Raw genomic sequence first — 25,675 nt, 5'->3', positions numbered from 1 at the left:
AATAGAGGGCCGGGGAGGGATACAAGTGGCAAGGTGTGAATTTTGTCTGGCTTTTTAAATTCGTGAAAGAAAAGGAATGGTTTATTTCATATTAATGCTTCCTTAGTTAACATAAATGCAAGAAGTGACTTGAGCCTATAAGCTGCTCTTTATATAAATTGTTTATAAATTTATAATTCAGCCTAGCACAGCACCTCCAGTTACTTGCTGATGCCTCTTGTGTGTTTTAAGATTGTGAGCCCTTTTGGGACAGGGAACAATTTTCTCATACTTTTTTTTTTTTTTTTTGCGATGTAACCCTAAGAACTTTGTGTTGAAAAGCAGTAATGTTTATTCAAAATACTAATAAAGAAAGAGTTCAAATTGTTTTTCCTTCAAGTTACTATGGCGAACCAGCAGTGGGGGGCGGGGGGAAGCGAGGGGTGAGTTAGGGCCGGGGCACGTCCACCATCGCCTTTTCCTGGCGCCGACTATGAGCCGATTGGCTTGCAAGGACTTGTGTGATGAAATCCGCTGAGAGATAACCTTTAGAATCAGTGGGTTAAAGGGAGAGTAGCGGTAATAGGCCGTAGGGAAGAGCGCCTGGATAAATCAGGGTTGGTTTGCTCACTCCATTCCAGAAAACTACTGTTTTCTGTACTTCAGTCTAAAAAAAACCACACAACCCGATGATAAATGAAGGACAAGGACTGAAAAGGCCACCGCTGACGCGCAGCAGTCGGCTTCGGTGTGTTCAGCGGGGCTTTACTGCCCGTCCCACGAAGTGCCTGTGTCGAAACCGCGACATGGTTGAGAGACGCCTGCGGGGCGGGAGGGAAGCCTGGTGGTGCTCGAACAATAACACCAGTCCTCCCACTCTGTGATGGGGCTGGGGCGGGCTCAGGAGGGGCGTGGAGCTATTTAGAGCCGAGCGGAGGAGGCCGGCGCTCTTCTTCACGCAGATCCGGAGGCTGGGCTCAGGCTGTCGCGACGGGAAGCGGCGAGTTGTATTTGCAGGAAAGGAGAGGACGAGGAGGCGGCGGCCAGTTTGCCTTCAGTCCTAGGCAGAGAGAAGGCATGAAAGGCTGGAGCTGGCGCTGGCTGAGCAGGGCAAGGCGGCAGCGGGCCACCTGCGGCGAAGTGGCGGGGCGAGGGGCGAGCTGCCGGCGCGCCCCGCTGAGCCTGAGAGTAGACTCGGGTGAGTGGGACCTTGGCGCGGCCTCCACCGCACGCAGCGGCCCAGCCGCCTCCAAACTCGCTTGCTGGCGGTGGCTTCTCGCTGCCTGCCTGTCTCCGGGGGCTGCATAATCCCGATGCATAATCCCACACGTGCTTCTGGCCCCCTGTTATCCTCATTGCCCTGTTCTCTCTCTCTTAGTCCGGGTGGCAACTAGATGCGGTTTCCTTCGCCTGTTCAAATGCATATTTATACGTCAGGGTGGGGGGAAGGACACTTTTAAAGCCACTTTGTTGATTTGGGTGGCGGCTCGTAACGTTTTTGCGTGCATGATGCTCATTGAACTCGGTGCTGGCTCAAAGGGTTGTGGCGCTCTTCGCCTTTTGCTTTTGCACCCCCCATGTTTATATAGTTAAAAACTATAAATTTTATGTGGTGTTGTTTACTTTGTTCAGTACATTTTAATAAAATATTGAAATGTGTTTTAGTAACTTCCAGGCATCAGGTTCTATGTAGCAGGAGTCACTGGCAGAATCTTTCCCCCTCAGTCCACCTGAACTCACTCATAAGAACAGCCCTGCTGGATCAGGCAGAAAGTCCAGCATCCTGTTTCTCACAGTGGCCCACCACCAGATGCCGCTTAGAAGCCCAAAGGCAAGAGAGGAGGGCATGCCCTCTCTCCTGCTCTTGCTCCCCTGTGTCTGCTGTTCAGAGCCATCCTGCCTCTGAGACTGGAGGTGGTCTATAGTAGCCACTAGACTAGTAGCCGTTGATAGACCTGTTCTCCATGAACTTGTCTAAAGCGCTCTTAAAGCCATCCAAGCTAGGACCGCCACATCCCGTGGCTGAGAATTCCATAAATTAGTTGTGCACTGTGTGAAAAACAGCTTCCTTTTGTTGGTCCTAAATTTCCCAGCACTCAGTTTCATGGGATGACCCCTGGTACAAGTGTGAGAGAGGGAGAGAATTTTCTCTCTGCCCCACTCTCTCTTCTCCATGCATAATTTCAAACACCTCTATTGTGTCTCCTCTCAGTAGTCTTTTTCTAAACAAAAATGTCCCAGATGCTGTAGCCTTGCCTCCTAAGGAAGGTGCTTCAGGTCCCTGATCATCCTGGTTGCCCTCTTATGCACCTTTTCCAGTTCTACAATATCTCTGTGAGATAAACATATGATGAAAGAAATGGAGGGCCAATCTAGACTGTAGGTGCTGGTTCAGAGGCGTAACTAGGGAAAATGGCACCCGGGGCAAGCATTGAAAAGCCGCCCCCCCCGCGCCCCCCGCCCCCCAACATACTACATTATACGTAGGTTTTTCCTCACAAGCGCCCGCCGCCGCCGCCAAGCCAGGCCACTGACTGCCCGCCAGGCGCCAGCAAAGCAATGGGGGGGGTGCGGGCGGTGCGGAAGGGACCGCTCGTGGGGGAGAGGGCGCCGACGTGCTCCCTTGACTGCTGCAGCGCTGCTGCACTGAGCAGGAAACATTTGTATTAAAAAATTAAAAAAATATATTTTTGTCATGGCGGCGCCCCCCACGTGACCAGAAAAGATGGCGCCCAGGGCACATGCCCCCCCTGCCCCCCCTATAGTTACGCCTCTGTGCTGGTTTGCCTGTCTGACATGGCTTCCTGCAAAGATCCCTGGGAATCTTTGTGGGTAGAATTCCCGTTTAGAGGTCCCTCTCCTCCAAACTGTAGGCCAGGCTCACCATTAACAGAAATTCTCTTGGTGGGCATCAGAGACAGGATCCTTCTGCATGGTTCTTCCACAGCTGTGGAGTGATTTCTTCCCAGAGAGATAAGCTGGGATCCTTCTTTTCCCTCCTTGAGATAGATGGGAAAGACAGTTTTGCTCCAGAGGGCTGTTCTGTAGTGTCCTCTCACTGGGTTGGTTTATTTTCTTATTACAGGGTTCCAAATTCTGTTTTTATTTTTTGTAAGCCACATTGATATTCCTAACTTAAAAATGGAGTATAAATGCATTTGATAAATGCATAAAATTTATTTATTTATTTATTACATTTATACCCCGCCCAAACTTACATCTTTGGACAGCTAACAACAATTAAAACACATATAAAAGTTAAAACAGTTCAACATATAACACACATAAAAGTTAAAACAATACAATAATTTAAAAACCATAAAATTAAAGTTTTTTAAATTAAAAAGCTGAGAAGGCTTGGGTGTAAAAAAAAGGTTTTCAAATGTTTTTTAAAAATTGCCAGAGATGGGGAGGATCGTATCTCAGCAGGGAGCGCATTCCACAGTCTTGGGGCAGCAGCCGAGAATGCCCATCTCTGTGTGACCACCAAACGAGTTGGCGGTAACTGGAGACAGACGACCTCAGATGACCTCTGATGGCAGGGCAGAATTTTAGACATGTCCTAGACATACAAGCAAATATTACAGCAATTCTGCCCTTAAGGACACCTTTCCGCTAAGAGTTGTCAAGGCAGTGCATTTCCTAAAGACAGAAATGATGACAAGAAGAGCAGTGTTCCCTCGGAGGCATCCATGTGGGTGCACGCTCACATGTTTTTTGATGTCCACTCAGTTAATTTTAGATCACACGCAGGTTTAATCAAGAAGGCCCCACTCTGAATGCATGAGTGCACACACTGCCTTTATACTGCCGCCCAGAACAAAACTCATTCCTCACACAGGTGAAAAAAACCTAGAGAACACTGAAGAGGAGGTCTGGGTGCAACCAGGGGCCAGTCTAGCAGCCAATAATGTGTTGGCTGGTCTTGGAAACTGAGGATTTTTGCAGCCTCACCTTTTGCACTTCTCCTGTCCACATGCTCACCCTCAGCTCTAGATGCTTTCCAAATCTAGCCTTGGCAAATAATCTTACTTGGAATGCAGGAGGGTGGTTCTCCTTTTGAAGATACATCTGTGCTGGTCAGGCTAATTAGTTCTTGCTAATTGGTTCAGGGGGGGAAATGGGGGCTTTCTAACTGCAATAGGGTATGGGACAGCAGGCACACCTGCTCAGTGTGTCAGCAGAAAACACAGACATAGATGTGCTTCCCTTCACCTGTTGCTGGGATCCTTTTGTAAGTTTGCCTGCTCCTCCCACTGTCACTGGCTTTGCCCCCAGACTGTCTGATCCTGCCTGATTCCTAGATAACCCCTGCTAACTGGGCAAAGAGGCACCTTTTACCATGGTGATTCTCTTTATTTAGCAGGGGGAGAATAACTGGCCCTATCCACCCCCAGCACAGTACTTCCAATGACTGTTGCTGGTGTCTATCTCATGTTTCATTTTAGAATGTGAGCCCTTTGGGGACAGGGAGCCATCTTATTTATTTATTATTTCTCTGTGTAAACCGCCCTGAGCTATTTTTGGAAGGGCAGTATAGAAATCGAAATAAATAAATAATAATGAGGCACTACCTTGGCGTGGTTGTGGGGCTTGTGTGCTCTGAGGAAGGTGAGAGCTATGCCAGAGGTCCAACCATACTGGACAGGTCTCACCAGAGGAGCCAGACAAAGAGTGCCTCTCCCATCAACAATATGGTGAGACGTAACTTTAATAAATCTATACCAGATCGGTCATCGCCTGGGTCAACAAGGACCGTGCCAGGTGCTATAGTCCCTGGACATCTGGTGGCAAGTGGGCAACAGGACTCAGGATCTTGAGTTGAGCAACCAGGGCTGGAGACTGCAAGGTTACTGGAAGAAACGCCGCTTAACCGAAAAATATATAAGAAAAATGCCAACAACGAAATAATGATCTGCTATTACAAGTCTAGTCCAACTAGAAGAGGTTATTTAAAAATAATGTACGAAATTTGGAAAGAGAAGCATCCAGGTACAGAAATAACAGAACAAAGGCTAGCAGACCAGAGAAGATTCATAATAAGAAATAAAGTATTCACAGGAGTTGAGCTGGAAGAACTGCAAAGAGCAACACAGGCTCAAGATATGGAAGAAGAATTACCACCAATTGAAGAAGTTGCTCAGGTGCAGGTGGAGGAGGTGTCGGAAATCGAGGATGCCACTGTTGCTGAACTGTTTCAAAATCAAAACCAGGCAACCGCCCCTTTGCCTTCACCTCAAAAACCCAAATGCCGTTTAACAGAAAAGCAACAAGAACTAAAGCAAAAAATAACTGAGCACATGAACCAAACAACCACCAGGGTTCGACTTCCAGCTCTAAAAACAGTTGCCAAAAAACAACTTGCTCAGGTATTAAAAGATGTCAATGCTGCACTTGCAGAAATAACAACCAATAATTTGCAAGAAACAAACCAACTAATGTACAGTGCAGCAACAATAACAACACAAGAGGTAAGATATAAGATCAGTGGACCTGTAAAAAAAGAAAGCAGTACATTACCTAAATGGAAGATTAGATTAGAAAATAAAATCTCCAGGCTTAGATCAGATGCTAGTAAATTGAAAGATATGAAAGACAAGAAGCTGAAGAATGAAAACACCAAACAGTATCTGATCCAAAAATACCACCTAGATTGAAGGAAAATTAGAGAAGTCCTGGAAATAATAAAGCAGCAAATAACAGCAGTGTCAAAGAAGATTAGCAGATATGAAGCCAGAATGACACAACACAGGCAGAATCTCCAATTCCAGTCGAATCAGAGACGTTTCTACCAAAACATAGAAGGAGAAACTGCAAGAAACGTAGAAACACCAAATAAAGAAGAAACAGTGCAATTCTGGGGGAAATTATGGGACAATCCAATAGATTATAATAAAAAAGCAGGCTGGATGAAAGAGGTCAAAAAATGTAACCAACAAATGCAAGATCTAATAATAACACCAGAATAAATAAGTGAAAGAGCAAAGAAAATTAAAAATTGGACTGTGCCAGGCGATGATGAACTGCATGGCTTTTGGCTTAAACACCTAACAAGCTTTCATAAACCACTATCAAAACAGTTCAATCACATTTTGCAAGGAGGTGATATTGAACAATGGCTAACAACTGGGAAAACTCCTCATCATTAAAGACCCAGCAAAAGGTGCAGTTGCAAGTAATTATAGACTGATAACCTGCCTGCCAACCATATTCAAATTATTAACTGGAATAATAGATGAAGTGATGCAACACTTATTAACTAACAAACAGCTCCCAGCTGAACAGAAAGGAAATTGCCCAAACACCAGAGGCACAAAAGACCAGCTGCTGATTGAGAAAATGATTTTAGAAAATTGCAAGAGAAGAAAAACAAATCTAAGTGTTGCATGGATTGACTACAAGAAAGCCTTTGACTCATTGCCTCACACATGGATGCTAAAATGTTTAGAAACAACTGGTGTCAGCAAAAACATTCAGATATTTATTTTAAAAAGCAATGAGCATGTGGAGTACACAGTTAACAATCAATGGCGAGACACTTGGACAGGTTAGCATTAGAAGAGGCATTTTCCATGGGGACTCACTATCCCCTCTATTGTTTGTAATCGCCATGACCCCACTTTCACAAATACTAAACAAAACAGGCCTCGGATACCAAACATCTAAAACACCAAGTCAAATAAACCATCTGCTGTACATGGTCGATCTGAAGTTTTATGGAAAGTCCCAGTCAGAAATCGAATCACTGCTAAACACTGTCCGTATATTCAGTAGCGATGTAGCAATGGAGTTTGGACTAGACAAGTGTGCTGCATTAATAATGAACAGAGGAAAAATAACAAAAACAGAAGGAATAGAACTGCCCAATAGAAGCAAGATCAAGAACCTGGAAGAGAAAGAACATTACAAATACTTGGACATTCTCCAGGCTGATAACATCGCACACACTGAAGTTAAAAGAAAAATTGGAAGTGAATACATCAGGAGAGTTAGAAAAATCCTCAAGTCCAAACTCAATGGCGGGAACACCATGCAGGCCATAAACACCTGGGCTATACCTGTTATCAGATACACTGCAGGAATAATAGACTGGACCCAGGCAGAGCTAGAGACGCTGGATCGTAAGACCAGGAAAATAATGACCATCAATCATGCTCTGCACCCCCGCAGTGATGTCGATAGGCTATACCTCCCTCGCAGCTCATGTGGAAGAGGAATGCTGCAAGTCTATCAAACAGTAGAGGAGGAGAAAAGAGGCCTTGAAGAATATATCAAGGACAGTGAAGAAGATGCACTTCAGATGGTCAATAACGTGAAACTATTCAACACCAATGAAAGAAAGCAGGCCTACAAGAAAGAACAAGTCAAGAACCGAGCAGAAAAATTGAGAAATAAGCCCCTGCATGGTCAATATTTGCACAATATAAGTGGAAAATCAGACATCACCAAGACCTGGCAATGGCTTAAGAATGGTTACTTGAAGAAAGAAACAGAGGGTTTAATACTGGCTGCACAAGAACAGGCACTAAGAACAAATGCAATAAGAGCCAAAGTAGAAAAATCCACAACAAACAGCAAATGCCGCCTTTGTAAAGAAGCAGATGAAACCATGGACCACCTAATCAGCTATTGTAAAAAGATTGGACAGACTGACTACAAACAAAGGCATGACAAGGTAGCAGGGATGATACACTGGAACATCTGCAAAAAATACAAGCAACCTGTAGCCAAACATTGGTGGGACCATAAAATTGAAAAAGTTGAAGAAAATGAAGATGTAAAAATATTATGGGACTTCCGACTACAAACAGACAAACATCTGCCACACAATACACCAGATATAACTGTAGTCGAAAAGAAAGAAAAACAAGTCAAAATAATCAACATAGCAATACCAGGGGATAGCAGAATAGAAGAAAAAGAAATAGAAAAAATCACCAAATACAAATATCTACAAATTGAAATTGAAAGGCTGTGGCAGAAAAACACCAAAATAATCCCAGTGGTAATTGGTGCCCTGGGTGCAGTTCCAAAAGACCTTGAAGAGCACCTCAACACCATAGGGGCCACAGAAATCACCATCAGCCAATTACAAAAAGCAGCTTTACTGGGAACAGCCTATATTCTGCGACGATATCTATAACCATTGACAATAAAATTCTGGCATCCCAGGTCCTTGGGAAGGACTCCATGCCTGGATAAAACAAACCAGTCAATAACACCTGTCTGACTATGTAAACAAGAAATAATAATAATAATAAAAAGGCTGAGCTCAGATTCTCTCTTTGCATTCTAATTTGCTGTTTAAAGTGCAGGCCTTTAACTTTACAGACTGGATCAGGAGGGAGGGTGGAATGAACACTGCAAGGAAAATGTGCCACCCTAAGATGGCAGCCCTGCCTCAAGATCTTGCTCCGCCCTCTCCATCAAGTGTAGAATTACTTACCCCATGACATGCATTCATGACATAGTATCTGGCAAGTAATCGCCTTTACTGGCAAGCCAGAGGCCTTCTTTATACCACATGTATCTTATGGAACTCATTGCCACTAGTTCTGGTGATGGCCACAAGGCTTTAAATGATGGTTGCAGTGGCAAACAAGGCAAATGCCAACTTAGACCTCATTAACAGAACCACACTGGCCAAGTCACAAGGAGTTCTCATTCCACTCTATTAGCTACTAGTCAGACCTCATCCAGAGTACTGTGTCTAGTTCTGGGTGCTGCACTTTAAAAACTGGAACATGTGCAGGGGAGGGCAAAGAAGTCCTATGAAGAAAGGTTGAGGGAACTGGGTATGTTTAACCTGGAGAAGAGAACATAGGAAGCTGCCTATGAACTGAGTCAGAGCATTGGTCTATCTAGCTCAGTATTGTCTTCACAGACTGGCAGCGGCTGCTCCAAGGTTGCAGGCAGGAATCTCTCTCAGCCCTATCTTGGAGAAGCCAGGGAGGGAACTTGGAACCTTCTGCTCTTCCCAGAGCAGCTCCATCCCCTGAGGGGAATATCTTACAGTGCTCACACTCAGGCACGGAGCCTGACCACCGGTGGCCTGTGTGCAGCTGTGGCCCTGCTGACCCCGCCTCCTGTGTCTGACATCAGACGCGGGGGGCGTGGTCTGGCTCCCGAACGGAGCCTTGAGGTTCCATTCGGAAGTTAGAGTACAACTCCCGAAGGGGCTGCGCGGCCCCCGCTCGGGAGCTAAACCAGTACCCCCGCGTCTGATGTCAGACATGTGGGCGTGTCGGGGCCGCAAGGCGTGGCCCCTGATTGGGCACAGCCTGGGTTCTTTGAACCCGTTGGCCCAATGGTGGCTCCCCCCTGCTTACACTTCTAGTCTCCCACTCAGATGCAACCAGGGCAGACCCTGCTTAGCTAAGGGGACAAGTCATGCTTGCTACCACAAGACCAGATCTCCTCTCCTGAGCCTGAGAAGGCTGGAATACGGCTGCACGCTTCACATCCCCAGAGGACTGTCACATAGAAGAAAGCGGAGTGTGGTTGCTCTCTGCTGCTCCATAGGGCCGGACAAGATCTAATGGGCTTAAATTACAGGAGGGCAGATTTTGGATGAACATTAGGAGAAGTTTCTTAATGGTCAGGGCTGTCCAGCAACGGAATCAGTTTACTGGGGAAAGGCAGGAAGGAGCTGCAGGTTGGAGACAGCAGGGGCTCAGATAAGTTTTTCTGCCCCTGCCAGTTGCGCCCTCAGGCAGCAGCCACTCAGTCTCGTCCTGCTGAGCCTCCCCACCACGCAGTGACTCCTCCGGTGCTGAAAACCATGCCCACCTATCTACCTCCCGTGAGTCAGGCGCGGTGCAGCCAGTGAGGAGTGCAAGACCCCCACTTCTTCTTGGCCATCTCCCTCAGCTCACCTAGTGTTCAACTTCCCTATATAAGCTTTTTTTACTTCAGTAAAAATGTTTGAAAGGTTCAGCAAATCAAGCTGTCTGAGGTAATCTGCTCCTGCTTCGCACCTTCTCCAGCTGGCTCTGACACGATGACACATGCGTGTCTGGCCAGGCTGGGCAGCTCTGCAGCCTCCTCCTCTCACGAACCCCCCCCCATCCACTGAGTGAGCAGGGCTGCTCACTACAGCTGCTGTGGCAGCAGCTGGAGGCTGGCCCAGCCCCACTTGGCGCTCAGCCCTGGTCAGTGACAAGACGACACCGGGCATGGTCGGGAGCATGATGGCCCACGGACTGTGCCCCTGGCTGGTGTGCCCCTGGCTTAAGGCAGCCCTGCTTTAACTGCTGGCAGAGAACCAGAATTTGTTGCATTTTTGCTGATTGGGCTTTTAAAAATCAATTTCCTAACTGGTGGTTAACAAAGACTACCTTTTCCACCAGACTTATTCTGCTGTGACTTATTCTCTTATAAACCCAGTGCATAATTACTTATAAGTAAGATCATTCTGTCCAATTAGCTTTAGGCTTATTCCCTAGCAAATATGACCTTCCTCTTCTTCTTTCCAGCGTCAGACAATATTCCCCCCGCCCCCGCTTCCTCTGCTGTTTTCTCATTGTCTTTTTTGGATGGCAGCCTTTGGGAGCAGATACCAGTCTGTGCTGCCTCTGTGACTGCAAGGTGCCCATGTATATCAATAGTACTGTAATAATATGCTTTCCAAAACTGAATAAATTTTCACAGCGACCTAAGCAATCTGGCTGGTCCTTGTATCACAAAGATATTGCTTTTAATGTTTGGAAGAGAAACTCAGTACTAGCAGTTGTTTTTTTCTCCCCACCCCCCGCCACTATTGTGCGCTGATATAGTAGAACCGTGTTTGTAATACTTTTCAAGTCACCTATATAATTGGGTTCTGGTTCTTATGTTTAAATGGTGAATGCCAAGCGAATATCCTTGGAATGTGTGTGAGGCTGCTGATAATTTACTTTCAAGATTGCTTAATGTTTTTGGTATGTATTTAGCCCAATAAAAGTGGAATCTGTTAACCCTCTTAATAGCTGATGCAAAAAATAGGTCTGTTCTTTGATTGACTTAAACATCTGGCTGCAGAGTATAATTATGAAAATGTACAAAATGCTAGATTCCATAGGAGAGCTCCAAAATTGTTGTTCCAAATGTTACATTTTTATGGCTATAAGATGGCCAGTGATGAAAGGTAACCCTTTCACAACCATTTCGTTGTTGATAGGCGTTGACCTCTGCTAGAAACTCTGATATATTTTCAGTAGTAGTTTCAAAAACTGAGTCAGTGGGCTGATTGAAAAGTGTGTGATTCAAATACTTTTCTCTTATTTTTCAGGTAGCTACTATGGCCAGCCTTCGCAAATATCTCAAGGACCTTTACTTAAGAAGTATAAAATTGAGTTAAAATACAGTACATTTGTCTCTTTGGCTGAAGCAAGGAGTAAAATGTAGGCATTATATTTCACAATTATTGGTAATGGCATCTTTTAATGGTGGAAAAATATGCATCGGGATAAATCATCACTGACGTTAGCATGCTGATAGATTTATGGTAATTCATGAATCAAAATGGGTGTTATGGTTTTTGTGTATGTTTCACAGATTCTTTAAGAAAATTTAGTAATCTGTTATGCTTTTAGTATGTGGCATACTGTTTTTTGCTCTGTTACCTTTATATCCCACCTTTCTTCACATTAGAATTCAAAATGGCATATATAGTATGTGCACTGTGGCACTGACTAGACGAAACTCTGCTTAGATTCGGTAAGGTGGCTGTATCATGTGCCTCAAACTATATGCCTTGGCACCTGACAATTATGTAGGATTTTAACCTTCTGATCCTATGCATTTGTGCTCCTCTGTCTGACACAAGCATATTTTGTGCCATTGCATTTGGAGTAGCTACTGTTATACCTTTCCCCTTAACTCTTATGTGATGGCATGGCAAGACTGGGCTGCCAGTTCTTTTATTCTAAGAAAACCACATACCATTCATATCTTGAGTCGTGGACATAATCTTATATACAGTGGAACCAAAAGCTTGTAGCCGCCCTCATCTCTATGAGGGAGTATACACACAGGTCTGGTAATTCAGATCCACAATACATGTTGTATTACTGAACCTACACAAGTTGGACTTCATGAGAATAAGAGTGCAGGTGGATTAGACCAAGGGGTTTATCTAACTCAACAATGGCCAGTCATAGGCTTCCAAAGCATGAAGGTATCTGCTTTCCTCACTCTACTAGCTGCTACTTGGAGACATACTAGGGCTATTCACATGATCGGGAGGGTGGGTGGGCACAAAGGGGTGGAGGAGGCAGGGATGAACCTACATTCGCCCAGATTCTTGTAGGTCCAGTCTTTGGCGCACCACTACACGCACGCCCACATGATCTGCACTGCTCTTGATAGTGCAGATCTCCGGAGGCCAGAACAATGTGTCTGGTCCTCTGGATATCCCACAATGCACCATGCGATGAGCACGGTTCATTGGAGGATACTTCCATGAGTCGGGCACTCTAAGCACCTGACTCTGTGTGTGCTCAGGCTGCAAGCAGCCTAACCCAGGCTGGGCTGCCCAAGGTTGGGTTAGGCTGCTTGTGAGACTAAGTGTACTGCCTGTTTACATGGGGCTATTATTAAGTTATTAGCCATTGACAGACAAATTCATGAAGTGTAAGTCTCATTTTCTTTTAACGCCATCTAAAACAATGCTATATCTCGTGGCAGCAAATTTCATTAGTTTAGTATTCATTGTCAAGTACTGTCTTCTGACTTTCCTGAAACTACTGCCAAATGATTTCATTGTCTGACCATGAGTTTTAGCATTAGGGGAGAGAGACCTTTTCTGTCTCAAATTTCTCCATACCATTTTATAAGGCTGTATTGTGATTTGTGTTGGTTTTCCTGAAACCAAAAAGCCCCAGATATTTTATCTTTTACTCATAAACATGTTGGTCCATGTGCGGAAATGAGGAACACTCGGGTGGGATCCCATTGCTTCACAACTCTTTGAATCCTTTGTGCAGCTTGTGAGTAGTGCTAAATTACCAAAGCCAAGTACTGGAAATATCATATTGGTGTGTGTTGATCCCTGTTGTGATTATTACAGCTGATATAATATAACCTTTAACATTTAGATCTTTTGCAGAACAACCATACAGCACTTCACACACAACAGTGGATTCTAAGGAGATTAAAAAATTCCAGCTCTTAGCACACAAGTGGTGGGATGAGCAAGGAGAATATGCAGCCCTTCATTCTATGAATGATATCAGAGTGCCCTTTATTAGGTAAGGTTTTTGAATTTTGTCAGTCTTCACATACTACATCCAAGAACCTGAAAATGGTAGAAAGTGTCACATCTTAGGAGTTAAAGCATAACTTTTAGGGATGTGCATGAAGCGTTTCGGTACCTCTAATTTGAGGCACCAAAATGATTTGAGTTCCTCTGGCTGAAATGTTTCAGCAGGGGAGGGGAAGAGGGTGTTTTAAATAGAGGGAGGCAGGTCTTACCTGCCCCTCCATTGCTCTTCCCAATGCCCCAGTACAGTGCTGTCCATAACAAACAGCCCTGCTGTCTGTTCTTACAAGAAACACCATGTGGGGGCTTCTTGTTTGGGAACAGGAAGTTCTCTGTTCCCAGCATCCCACGGGTGTTATTGTCATGTAAATGGTGTCTGTGTGGATGTCATCTTGAGTGCTCATCAACACTGCTGAGCATTCAAGATGGCATCCACGCACCACAGGCGCCATTTAAGTGACAATGACATCCGCGGGATGCTGGGAACAGGGAACTCGTTGTTGTTGTTGTTATCTTCTTCTTTATATATAATTCTCTTAAATGTACCCATTGCTAATCCCATGCGTGGCAGCTCTCGTGAGAGTTTGCGAGCCGCTGCCGGGGGATAAGCGGGGAAGAAAAAAACTATGGCCGCTGGTGGAGCCGCGTTGTTGGGAGGAGGCAGCCAGCCGGTGGAACTGCGCCAGCGGGAGGAGGATGCTGGCTGGTGGAGCCACGCTGGCGGGCAAAGCTGTGCTGGCAGAAGGAGGTGGCCGGACAGTGGAGCCACACTGGCAGGAGGAGCCAGCCGGTGGAGCCGCACTGGTGGGCAAAGCCATGCTGGCAGGAGGAGGCGGCCGGCTGGTGGAGCTGCGCTGGTGGGGGGAGGAAGCCGGCTAGCAGAGCCACGCTGGCGGGAGGAACCGAGAAGGCAGCTGGCCGACTGCAAGAGGTGTTGGCAGGCCGGCCGGAGGCAGCTGGCAGGCGGGAAGTTAAGCACCGGTGGCCGGCTGGTGAGAAAACAACAGTGGCAGCGGCAAGCGGGAGAAAATGGCTGGGCCAAACTAGAGGGGCAGAAGCTCTGTGCCCGGCCCAGCTAGTTGTTGTTGTTGTTAAAATTATTTATACCCCGCCCCTCCAGTGCACCACTGCTCGGGGTGGCTCACAACAATAGGATTGATACAAGATACAACAAAAGTAATAAAGTTAACTAAATTAAACAAAAACGTTGTCAGATTAAAAACCACAATTATTATTAGATACAAATTAAAGGTTACATTAAAAGCCCCAAACTGAAAATTATAAAAAGCTAAGGAACCCAAACAGGAAGCCCCCACATGGTGTCGCTTGTAAGAATGGACACTGGGGCTGGCTGTTATGGACAGCGCCTCAGGGGGCAGTGGAGGAGCAGGTATGACCCGCCTCCCTCCAGTTAGAGTGCCTGCTCACCACCGTCCCAGATGTGCATGAAAAGCTTCATGTACATCCCTTATGACTTCATCATTATTGCTGAACTTCTAACTGGGCACAGTGCTGTTGTAATTGGAATTATAAGCCTTAATTGATAGACTAAACAAGTAAAGCTTCAGGTGAACAGTGAGGTTAATCAGGGATGTGAGATTAGGACATATTTATTTAGTTTTGAGGCTATATTGGTTCTGGAGTGTGTGGTTGTGAAAGGGAATAAAAATTGAAAATATTAAGGATGAACTTTCCTCCAGACAATGAGAAATATCTTTTGTTTAGGAAACTATAAGCTCTCACATGTTGTTCAATATCAGCACTTATATTGAGACGTGGTGAAATGTAGATGTATTTAAACTTAGTTGATTTGCTTAAAATCCTTTCTTGGTTAATTGGCCTAATTAAAACTAACTTGTTCTGCCTTTTGTGTAAGAGATACAGTGTTGAATATAAGAAATGACCACCAGCTGGGAAGCCCTCTGTCTGGTATGAAGATCCTAGATGTTGGCTGTGGTGGTGGATTATTAACTGAGGTAGGGGTGACTACAGTTTGAGTTACAAATTCTCTTATCCCTAACCTTTGTTTGAAGGAGGCACTGAACAGTTGAATAGTTGAATAATGTTGAATAGTGCTTATCTATAGGGCTCAGGAAAGCCACTAGTCCATTTGTCCGTGACGAGTGAAAAATGATGCCTGACAGTGAAAAACTACTGACAAGTAATGTACCAACATAGCTCGAGGAACCATATGATGAGTAAAATATTTTGTCTGGCTGTTGAACTGAGCCAACATTTCTTGACCTATGCTTATGTACTTTTTCCAAGCCCTCACATAACAGTGAGGCTATTCTCACGGTCGCCCCAAAGCGGGCTAAGGGCGATCGTGTGTGGCAACAGGAGCTGCGCGGCTCCCAGCAGATAGCCTCCATAAGTACCCCTCCCCTTAGACGAGGTTAACAGAGCGAGTGCTCCATTAACCTCATCTTTTGGCTTGTGTGTTGCCGTGGTGCAAGGCAACACACAAGTAGACGCCCTACCAGGAGGCTGCAAGCAGCCTTCCAGGCTCGGGTCTCTCCAGGATGACCCGCACGCTCATGCAGGGCATCCTGGAACTTCCGGGGGCCGCGCAGACCCCAATCCCCGCAGCCCCCACCAGCTCCGTGATGGGGCTGGCAGTCATGTTGGTGGCCGATCCAGCTGCCCAGGGCTACCTTCGGATCGTCTGTGGGGAGAGCAGGCTAAGCCCGCTCTCCCCGCAGACCCGGAAGAAGCTCTTCTCACTGATCATGAGAAGAGCTTCAGTGTCTTGTATTCTGCTGCACTACTAATTTGATTATTGTATTTATTTAGATAACCTAATAATAACTCACTGTGGTGGTGGGTGGTCTATACATTTTATTATGTGCAGGCTGAAATTTTGTAAAAGGCTAATGTGGAGTAGGGCACACTGACATTGTGTGGAAGGTTCAGAGTTCCCCAGTTTTACTAGAATTTGGCAGAATTTGGCCAGTTATTCCCAATTAAGTTATGATAACCTTGCAGCTTTGGGCACATTATGCTTTCTCTTCATAGTTTCTGGGCTAGACTTAATAGTCTAGGCTTATGACAAAATAACCAGCACTTTTAATATTATTGGCATTTTTAAAAATGCAAATCTGAATATGCTTTTGCAACACTAACCTATGTTTACTCAGAAATAGGTTTTTTACTCATGTTTTGAGACTTATTCCCAAAGAAGTGCATAGGACTGCAACTAGAAAGGCGACGGGCAGCGGGAGGAGGGGGTGGGGAGAAAAAGTCGTAGGCGGATGGGAGGGAGGAAAAATGGTGGCGGCGGGGTCCTTCTTGGCCGCCTGCCACGGCTCTGTGTCGGGGGAGGAATGGGAGGGGAGGAGGGCTGGAGAGCATGGGCCGGATGGAAGAGGAAGAGAGGAGAGACTGGGCCGGGAGGAAGAGGGAGGGGGAAACAGCCGGCTGCAAAGCGCCGCACAGATGCTCTGTGTGGCGTTCACTAGTGGTGACTATTTTGTTAGGGGTGTGTGAGAAAGTACTGGATATTATCTTATGCTGATCAGTAACTTTAGCCAAGCTTGTCATTCACTTGGAAATCATGTTTATTTCTTAATGCAACGGGGAATAACATGTTTGTGGTGTTAGCCCCTAGGTAGATTGGGAGCTTCAGTTACCGGCATCGATCCTCTGGAGGACAATGTAAGAATAGCAGAACAGCATAAATCATATGATCCAATCCTGGCCAAGAGAATACAATACAAATCCTGTACACTAGAGGATATTGTGGAAGAGGCATCAGAAACATTTGATGTTGTTGTAGCTTCCGAAGTAGTGGAACATGTGGCTGATGTGGAAATGTTTATCAGATGCTGTGGTGAAGTGTTAAAAGTGAGTTCTTAAGAAAACAACTTAATTTAAAAAAACCCAAAAAACTACTCAAATGGCTGTTCAGGAAAAACAAACTCCTTTGTTTTACATTTGTAAATATGTAGTGCATTTTAAATATGTACCATATTTTCTGGTGGAAAGGTATACATATTTAAAAAGTCATGCTTTTAAACCTGCATATGTTTTAAAAAATTATCTTAAGGCGTCTGCGGCCTTTAAGCCAGTGTGGCCTTTTCGCCAGAATTAAGGGGTGAGGGAGGGAGGTGCGGCGGCAGCTCAGCAGGCCCCTCTAACCAGCAATAGGCCCACACGCTTGAGAGGGCCTGGAAGGAATGAAGGCAGCAGAAGAGCCGAGGGGTGACAGTGCAGTTGGGCCTTCCTGGCCCTGGGTTTGCATGCTTCCCCCCCCCTTTTCCATTTCCCTTGGAGTGCCGTTTGCACTCTGCGTGGGGACATTTTGGCCCCTTTCTCTCTCCCCCCTGCAAAGGTGTTTGCTTTGGCCGGTGGCCAGGTTGAGCCTGCAGTGAGGCCATGACTTATATTTAGCGGCCAGTACGGGTGCTGCAGGGGGTGGTGGGAGGTACTTTTAAGTGGAAATTAGAAGGTGCTTACTTCCCTGTATCGCTGGCCCTGAAAGCTCTTCCCAGCAACAGCGGAGGATCAGCTCCGCCACTCAACTGCCGCCACTCTTCCAAGCAGCACACGCCCCAGCTGAGTGGCGGAACCGATCCTCTGCCGCTACTAGGAAGAGCTTTCAGGGCCAGCGATACAGGGAGGTATGCACCTTCTAATTTCCACTTAAAGGTACCTCCTGCCGCCCCCCATGGCACCCGCACTGGCTGCTAAATATGGTCATGGCGTTGCTGCAGGCCCAACCTGGCCACCCCTGCCCAAGCAAACACCTTCGGAGGGGAGAGAGCATAGGGCTGAAATGCCCCCAAACGGTGCTCCATGGGAAATGGAAAGGGTGTTGGCGGGTACACACACACCCTTTAGCTGCGGCCTTTATGCTGATGTGGAGTTTCTGATGTGATTTTTTAAAAAAAATTCAGCCGTTTTTCAGTGGTGCAGCTGTTACGCCAATGCGGCCTTTCTACCAGAAAATACATTAGTGTCCTTCTCTTTTTCTTTTTGCTTGGAGTGGAATCTTTTACATTTGTCTACTGCAGATTTAATTATCTAGACTTACAAGACTCTAAAGGGTTTTTAACTTGTGCTTTTGGTTGAGGAAATGTTAACCCAAGCAAACAGATGGATGCTATGAACATATTTATCAAACTTTTACATAATGTGAAGGAAGTAAGATATTATGGGATATATCCTAAGCAGAGTGGATTTGATTTAAATCAAATCAATTTAAATCACTAGTCAGTAAGACTAGGTTGAAATAATGTTTTTTTTACATAAAGACTCATTCTTGCTGGTATAATCTTAATATTTACAACCAGATGAAGGTTTCATTTTTGGTCATCTTCTAGATAGAAAAATTGCCCAAAATAATCTTACAGAAACCTCTGAAAGAGCATGACATTAATGGAATTCATTTACCAAAAAATTTAAACATTGCATATATACAGTCTCATGCTACATAATTAAAAATTAATCCTTATTTCATGATGAATACCTTTAGACTATAATGGATTTTAAGTAGAAAACTATCTTTAGATAGATTTTTTTCCCTCAAAAAGCATTTTATTTTAAAAATCTGATTTTAAAAAATCTGATTGTTTTAATTTTTTTAAAAAATCATTGATTTTATCCACTCTGATCCTAAGAACTTCTGTGAGCAGAATTAACATTCTTGCAAGGGAAGGGCAATTTTTGCCAGTCTTGTCCTCATGATTCCTGAAAAGTGGTGACTCTGGGACTGACTTTTGAGTAAACATGTATAGGATCAAGCTGTAAGATTGTTTTAATCGGGTGATGGCCCTTATCCATACATCTCTTTTCATAAACGATGTTGCCAATTATATTTTTATGTCTCTTCTTTTAATTAGCCTGAAGGCTCCCTATTTATTACTACAATCAACAAATCACAGTTGTCTTACTACTTGGGCATTGTGGTTGCTGAGACAATATTGGGCATTGTTCCAGCAGGCACCCATGACTGGGAGAAATTCATTGCCCCTGAAGAGCTTGAGCGGCTCCTGGAATCAAGTAAGTGCTAAATCCCAAGGCAGGCACACAGTCGTGGCTGCTAATCGACCTTGACCTTTCTACAATAGAGTATTGCCAGGAACATACTTCTCAATCAGTTGCATGTGCATAATCAGAAATTAGCAGATCGCAGAGATCACCCACGATGAGCTATCATGTTGATTGTCTTAAGTGGGAGCCCCAGTGTTTGTATTCTTAATGAGGCAAATATTCCCTTGCCAAAGACGTAGGAGGGAGGTTTCCTCCTGGGAGACTGATTACAATCCTTAAACTAACATCTGCCCTTGCAGTGTTGGTGCTGGAAGTAGCCCTTAGACTAGATCAGGTGTTAATCTAAGTCTTGTTCACCTTAGCAGTTTTTGAGGATTGTTTTCATGAGACATTAACAGTGCAGATTTTATTACATATTGGTTTCACTAGTAACTGAAAAATGGATTTCCTCATTAAATAAAATGATATATTGCATAGTATAAAGGGGAAGGGGCTTGGCATTGTACTGTGCTCCACAGTAAGTGGTAAGCTTTTGGTAAAGTAACTATATTTTTAGCTTAGGGGGGAGGGCAGGTTATCTAATATACCAATTTCTGGACCATCTGGTATTCATAATGTTAGAATTATATGCTTCGGAACTCTTCTCTTAGTCAAAAGCATTTTTAAAAATGACATTGATGGTAAGGGATGAAAACATGGTAAATTTGATAGTTTCTTATACAAAGAACCAAAAGATTTGGACAGGAGCAAACTGGATTCCAGATTCTTTGGCCTTGCTGAAGGGATCAGGTTATGCCTCTCTGGAAATACAGAAACAAAATTTTAGGAAGGGGAAAAAATCCAGGACAGAAAGACACGGAAACTAGAGGCATTCTGGTTACTGGAAAGTAGCAGTGCTTTCCTGTGGCCTTGTATTTTGCTACTGCCAGAATAGTTTTGGTTCTCAAAATGTTTGCCTTTCCTGAGGTATCTTGGCAAAATTCTTACTATGCCAAAACATGTTATTTCTCTAGTTTGGAATGTGCCTTAGTTTTTAGTAGCTTAAACTTATTGGGACACACTTTTGCCACTAACGGCTGAAATCTTATAACCTTCACATTGAGGCACCAAAAATGTCTTCCCACATGGGGTACTTGATGTGACCATTAGCATTTGGAAGCCAGTAACCACAAGATATAGGTACAGTTGCTTATAGTACCACCACAATAGTGCTGCTGCCATGGCTGCATGTTGTTGGACAGATATAAGGGGCTTCTAAACGTTAGAGCTCAGGGGCAGAGCCACCACTGAGCAAACAGGTTCAAAGAACCCAGGCTGCCACTAATCAGGGGCCGCACCTGGCACCTCCACCACACCCCCCTGCGCCTGCTTTCAGATGCAGGGGGCGGGGCTAGGGGGCTGGACCCGGGCTGCCTCTGGCCTCCCTCCACCAGTGTTAGAGCTGAATGTCCCACTACAAGGAAGTACGTTTTGAAGACCTCAGTATGAGGGCTGTAACAGAACTGAAACTATACTTCAAAATGTTTTGTATTAAAGTTAAGATATCATGGTTGTGGTTCAACAGTTTGTCCAATGAACTTTTGTTCAGCACTTTGTCCAATGTAATTTGAATAGTTTGTCTTAGACCAGTGATTCTCAAACTTGGGTCCTCAGGTGTTATTGGACTTCAACTCCCATAATCCCCAACCAAAGGCCACTGAGGCTGGGGATTATGGGAGTTGAAGTCCAATAACACCTGAGGACCCAAGTTTGAGAATCCCTGTCTTAGACACTTGAATCAGATGATGGAATTTCTCTTTCTATCCCTTCTTCAGTTACTAATATTTTATATAAAAATAAAAGTACTTTGTTGCTATTCTTTAAACTAGAGATTATTCTCACTGTAATATATTATGCTTAGACTTTGCAGACTGTAGTGAAGTGAACCCTAGAGTGCAAATTCTTGTTGACAAAAGTATTTTGGTTTGCATTTTGTTTTTGGGCTACCATAAGGCAGCTTCTAATTTGCATCATAATTTGTACAACAGGAGAACCTCAGTATTCGCAGGGGTTCCGTTCTCTGCTACTACCGTGGATATGGAAACCATGAATACTGAGATATTGAGGCTATGGGATCACGGGGGTTAGGTTCCTAGGGAGAGAAATTGGTCGAAAATCTCTGGGGTTTTTTTGGTCAGTTTTGAAGGTGAAAAGCAGGGTGAAATGCCCTAGAATCACAGGGGGGTGGCCAACCATGATAGAGGGGTCCCCAGCAGTTCAGAAATGCCCCCCCGAATAGAAAATCGGCCAAAAATTACTATTTTAGGTCTGTTTTTTTAATTTTAAAAATGCTATAAAAGGCCCTAGAAATGCAGGGGGAAGTGGCCTGCCATGCTTGAGGGGTCCCCAGCACTTGAAAAATGCCCCTAAAGTGTATAAAATCAGCCCAAAATCACCATTTTAGGTCCATTTTTTGTGAAAGTGAGCCATAAAATGGCTCCCGATGTCAAAATGGAGGCCAGAAATGACCTCCAAGGTCATTTCCGGCCACCCTGACCTGTGGATATGCAGATCTAACCCTTTTCTTCCCCATGTATACTGAGGTCGGGTGTCTATTACCCGGCCACGGATACGCAAAATCATGGATGGCGAGTCCATGATTAACAAGGTTAATCTTGTACAGGACACACTTTTCTTGGAAAACACCATTCTTAAGTGGTTTGATGGCTTCAAGGCTTACAATGTGTTTTTAATAGGCTCGGGTAGCAAATTACTTAGGATGGTACAGTCTTGCCTGTTATGTCAGGGCAGCACTGAAAGCTTCATAGTTGTTTACAGTTAATGTCAGGCCTTTTGACAATGGTCACCTCTTTACCTTTTACAGATGGCTTTTTAGTAAAGACAGTGAAAGGCATGTTGTATAACCCCCTCTTCAGATCCTGGAACTGGACTGGAAATACTAGTATTAACTATGCACTCCATGCTGTGAAATCCAGTGTGCAAGAAGAATTGGAGCCAAAGGAAGCACCCTTGAAGACTGAAGATGCCTGATAGCTAATACATGGTTGTTAAAGTAGCAGGAGAAAGCTGGAGGAACATCTGCATAAATGGCTGTAATACACCAATGAAGAACAAGCAGCTTCGTGTTTACAGTGCTGGAGGTTAACATGTGTCTGCCAGGCTCAGTCTGGTGGGAGAAGAATTGTTCATTCTCTACAGCATCAGATGTACAAAGCTCTCAAAGATGAGTTATACTGAATAAGAAGTCAATTGTATACCTACAGATTAGATATTCTGTGCAGGAAAAAGGCTGGCTATTTTTTGAAATGGTTCTTAAAATGAATACCTCTGGAAGTCTAAAGGACAATTAATCTTGAAATGAGCTCTGGAGTTTAAAATGCAACATTTTGTATTTGTAATATAGCTGAAGCTTTTATTATCCAAATTCAGCAGCTTGTCTATTTTTAAACTTAGACACGCACCCTCTCTGCTTGTTTCTTTCTTTCCTGGAATTAACCTACAGTGTTGTGCATACATTCAGTGTGAGCACGTGTTGTATGTGTTTGGGCAAAATGTGCACATGCATTTCTCATGCCGTTTTCCCCTCAGATTTCTTTTGTCTAAGAATTAGGTATATGTAAGTGGCCGTTGGTCCTGCTGCATGTGTTTCAATTTGTATTTACACTTTATGGATGGGAATTGCCTAGCAGAATATAAGTACTGATAGACAACGTTGAAACCTTATCTGGTGAAAAGGGGTTAAAGCCTTTCTGCTTTAACTTGTAGCTATTTTGCTGGGGCAAACTATGGTTGGCTAGCCAATTATTGATCCATTAGAACATAAGAACAGCCCTGCTGGATCAGGCCCAACAATGCCCATCTAGTCCAGCATCCTGTTTCTCACAGTGGCACACCAGATGCTGCTGGAAGCCACAGGCAGGAATTGAGGGCGTGCCCTCTCTGCTGCCATTACTCCCCTGCAACTGGTTCTCAGAGCCATCCTGCCTTTTGAGACTGGAGGTGGCCCACAGCCCTCCGACTAGTAGCCAAAACATATGCTAGCACCTTGCTTTGCTTCAACTGTACATGCACAGTAGCAGTAGTCTGGTTTTGAACTTGGTATGGTATCCAGATTGCAGGTAAGGCTTTGCCCAGTAACATGGAAAACTTCTCTACTGGACAATGATGCCAACTGATTTAAAGAAATTTGAGCTGGAAAATGTTACAGTCCACCCCAACCCACCCCTGCTTTGTGTATTAGTCTAGTTTGGACACACGCAGCTGCCTGTTGAAATTAGCAGTAGCTGACTTCCTAGTAATAACAAAAACAATGCAACCTTTCTACATACTTCTGTGGAAAAGAATGAAGACTTAAAATCGGCATTGAGCAAGATCCATAGCATCATGCCACAAATGCTTTTTCCTAAAATAGCACTAACCAACCTTTTTAAAGAATGAAAAATAGTTCTCTTAAATATAACTATACATATTTTATGGGATGATGTGATAGTGCTATTGGTACCTAATAATCAGAGGGATAGAATGTTTAGCCCTATGCATGGCACAGGAGAATAAAGACCATCCCTATCTTTTAATAGCTTTCAGCACTTAACAATAGAAGCCTGCATGTCAAAATTGTTTTCCAGGTTTAGAACAAGGAAGGGATGAGTGAAGTCAGTAAACTTGATGAAGGTTGCAATCCTGTACACACTTGCCTACACACTATTAATCAAATAAATAACAAATATTAAACTCGATGGAACTTACTTATATGAGGAGACATGCATAGCATTGTGCTGTTCATGACTGCATTATTTTCATTTGAATGAAGACTAGGATTCTGTATCACTTGATAATGCAGATATGTGTTGAGAAGATCTTGTTTCATGGCACAAGCTGTTCTCATCTGTGGCAGCATGGAACAATGGTTTGTGACATTTCTGTGGGAAATGCAGACTAGGGTTGCATTACTTTGCTGTTGCTGAATTTCAGTAGTATTTTAGACTTATTTCAACTTTTAGACTTATCTCATCCAAGCTCCAGGAAAACAATACTTATACTAACAGCAGTGAGTGGAGGGGAAGAGGGTGGCTTACTCTAGTTGCCTTAGCAACTGGCACTTAAAGAGGAAACTGCTCTTCTACATGCACGCTCTAGGACTAGTCACACAGTGCTATACATAAGAGGTATCTGTAAACATGTACATGTATTCACTTAAGAAGTGAACCGAGCAACTATATCGCTTGGATTGGGTATACTATTGAACATGTGTGAATAACTGTGTGAATAGCAATCGTCACATAATAGTTGTGAAATAGGCCCCAGAAGTCTGCCTGTGCTCAGGAAAAAGTGGAAGGGGTGGGTGGGGAGAGGCATGCTATCCTTCCATGCTTTTGCTTACCTTAACTTGAGTAAACTGACTAGAAGTCTTCCGTCTGAAAAGCCGAGGTAGCTAACTCATCTGCTTCAGACTAGAAAACGGATAATACAATTACTTGAAGAGTCTGGGACGTAGAATTTCCTTTGATTATGTTGAAGATGTAAGTAAAATCCAATGTAAGTAAAATCCATCTCGCACATTCAATGGCTTCAAACAAAATATTTCCCCTTGGAATCCAGTGTTGAAAGAGGGCATTAAGGCCTTTATCTTAAGTGCTATGTCAGTTTCACTTAAGAATAGTGAAGTGTGTGCTTTGGCGTGTAAAAATGGTACTTCTCATGCTAAGAAACTTTGCATAAATGTATGCATTTATGTTTTAAAATGTAGAACACCATAGATAACCAGTAAGAATGACAATAGAAGGAACATAGATTTCAATAACAATAGGTGAAACAAGAAGCTGGACTTCTATTTCCCTTTTTTTTATCCCAAACATTTAGCAATTCTGGTTGTGCTTTTTGATCTTATTGCTGTGTGAATGTGCAGTTCCTTATAAGGTCTTCTGGGATGTACAACATTGCCAAATTAACTTGAATCTAGCCCTCTTCTTTAAGGCAGGGCCATCTAGCTATCAGCTGCTTGAATACATAAAGCTACCAAATTTAGGACATCTTTATCTCAGTCTGTAGTACCCTGTTAATGGCTATTCTATGTGGTAACCTGTCAGTATAGTTTATTGATTAGGTAAAGTTTTAACCACACAGTGCTATAACCTGATTCAGTTGCATTGCTAAAAAGCAAATTGTTACAAGATTAGCACTGAACACAAGCTTGTCTGAAAAGCAGATTATATAAAACGTTCAGGTATGTTCTAAGCTTACAGGTTAATTAAGTTACAATGATATTACAATCTTAACTTTGTATTAAAATAGTTTTATAAAAAATATATAAATTATGTATGTGGTGTCTATTGATTTGTTTGTTCTTTTGACTGCATAACAAAGTTCCCATAACTATGATGGTTTTTGTCCAATTATTGATATTAGTTCCACTCTTCTGATGACATGACTGAAGCTTGCTTTAAATCTGGACTGAATTAATCAAGA

The 25,675-nt window shown here is 43.9% G+C and overlaps 1 protein-coding gene across 3 annotated transcripts; it reads left to right on the top strand.

Annotated features, from left to right (window-relative positions):
* The first annotated feature begins 511 nt into the window (after positions 1-511).
* Positions 512-25,588, top strand: COQ3 (coenzyme Q3, methyltransferase). Of its 3 annotated transcripts, none has more exons than XM_053287690.1 (7): positions 512-1,177; positions 11,249-11,360; positions 13,056-13,208; positions 15,096-15,195; positions 16,820-17,062; positions 19,060-19,219; positions 22,126-25,588. In XM_053287690.1, the coding sequence occupies exons 1-7, from the start codon at positions 1,057-1,059 to the stop codon at positions 22,176-22,178; spliced, it is 942 nt and encodes a 313-aa protein (XP_053143665.1). In that variant the 5' UTR covers positions 512-1,056; the 3' UTR covers positions 22,179-25,588. The 3 variants fall into 3 exon arrangements, with proteins under 3 accessions (XP_053143665.1, XP_053143663.1, XP_053143666.1); XM_053287688.1 differs by having other exon boundaries at positions 521-1,177; positions 22,074-25,588; XM_053287691.1 differs by lacking the exons at positions 512-1,177; positions 11,249-11,360 and adding an exon at positions 12,214-12,947 and having other exon boundaries at positions 22,074-25,588.
* Positions 25,589-25,675: the final 87 nt, after the last annotated feature.

This window comes from Hemicordylus capensis, chromosome 1 (assembly GCF_027244095.1).
Source record: "Hemicordylus capensis ecotype Gifberg chromosome 1, rHemCap1.1.pri, whole genome shotgun sequence".
Lineage (NCBI taxonomy): Eukaryota > Metazoa > Chordata > Lepidosauria > Squamata > Cordylidae > Hemicordylus > Hemicordylus capensis.
This window is presented reverse-complemented; position numbering and strand designations above follow the sequence as displayed.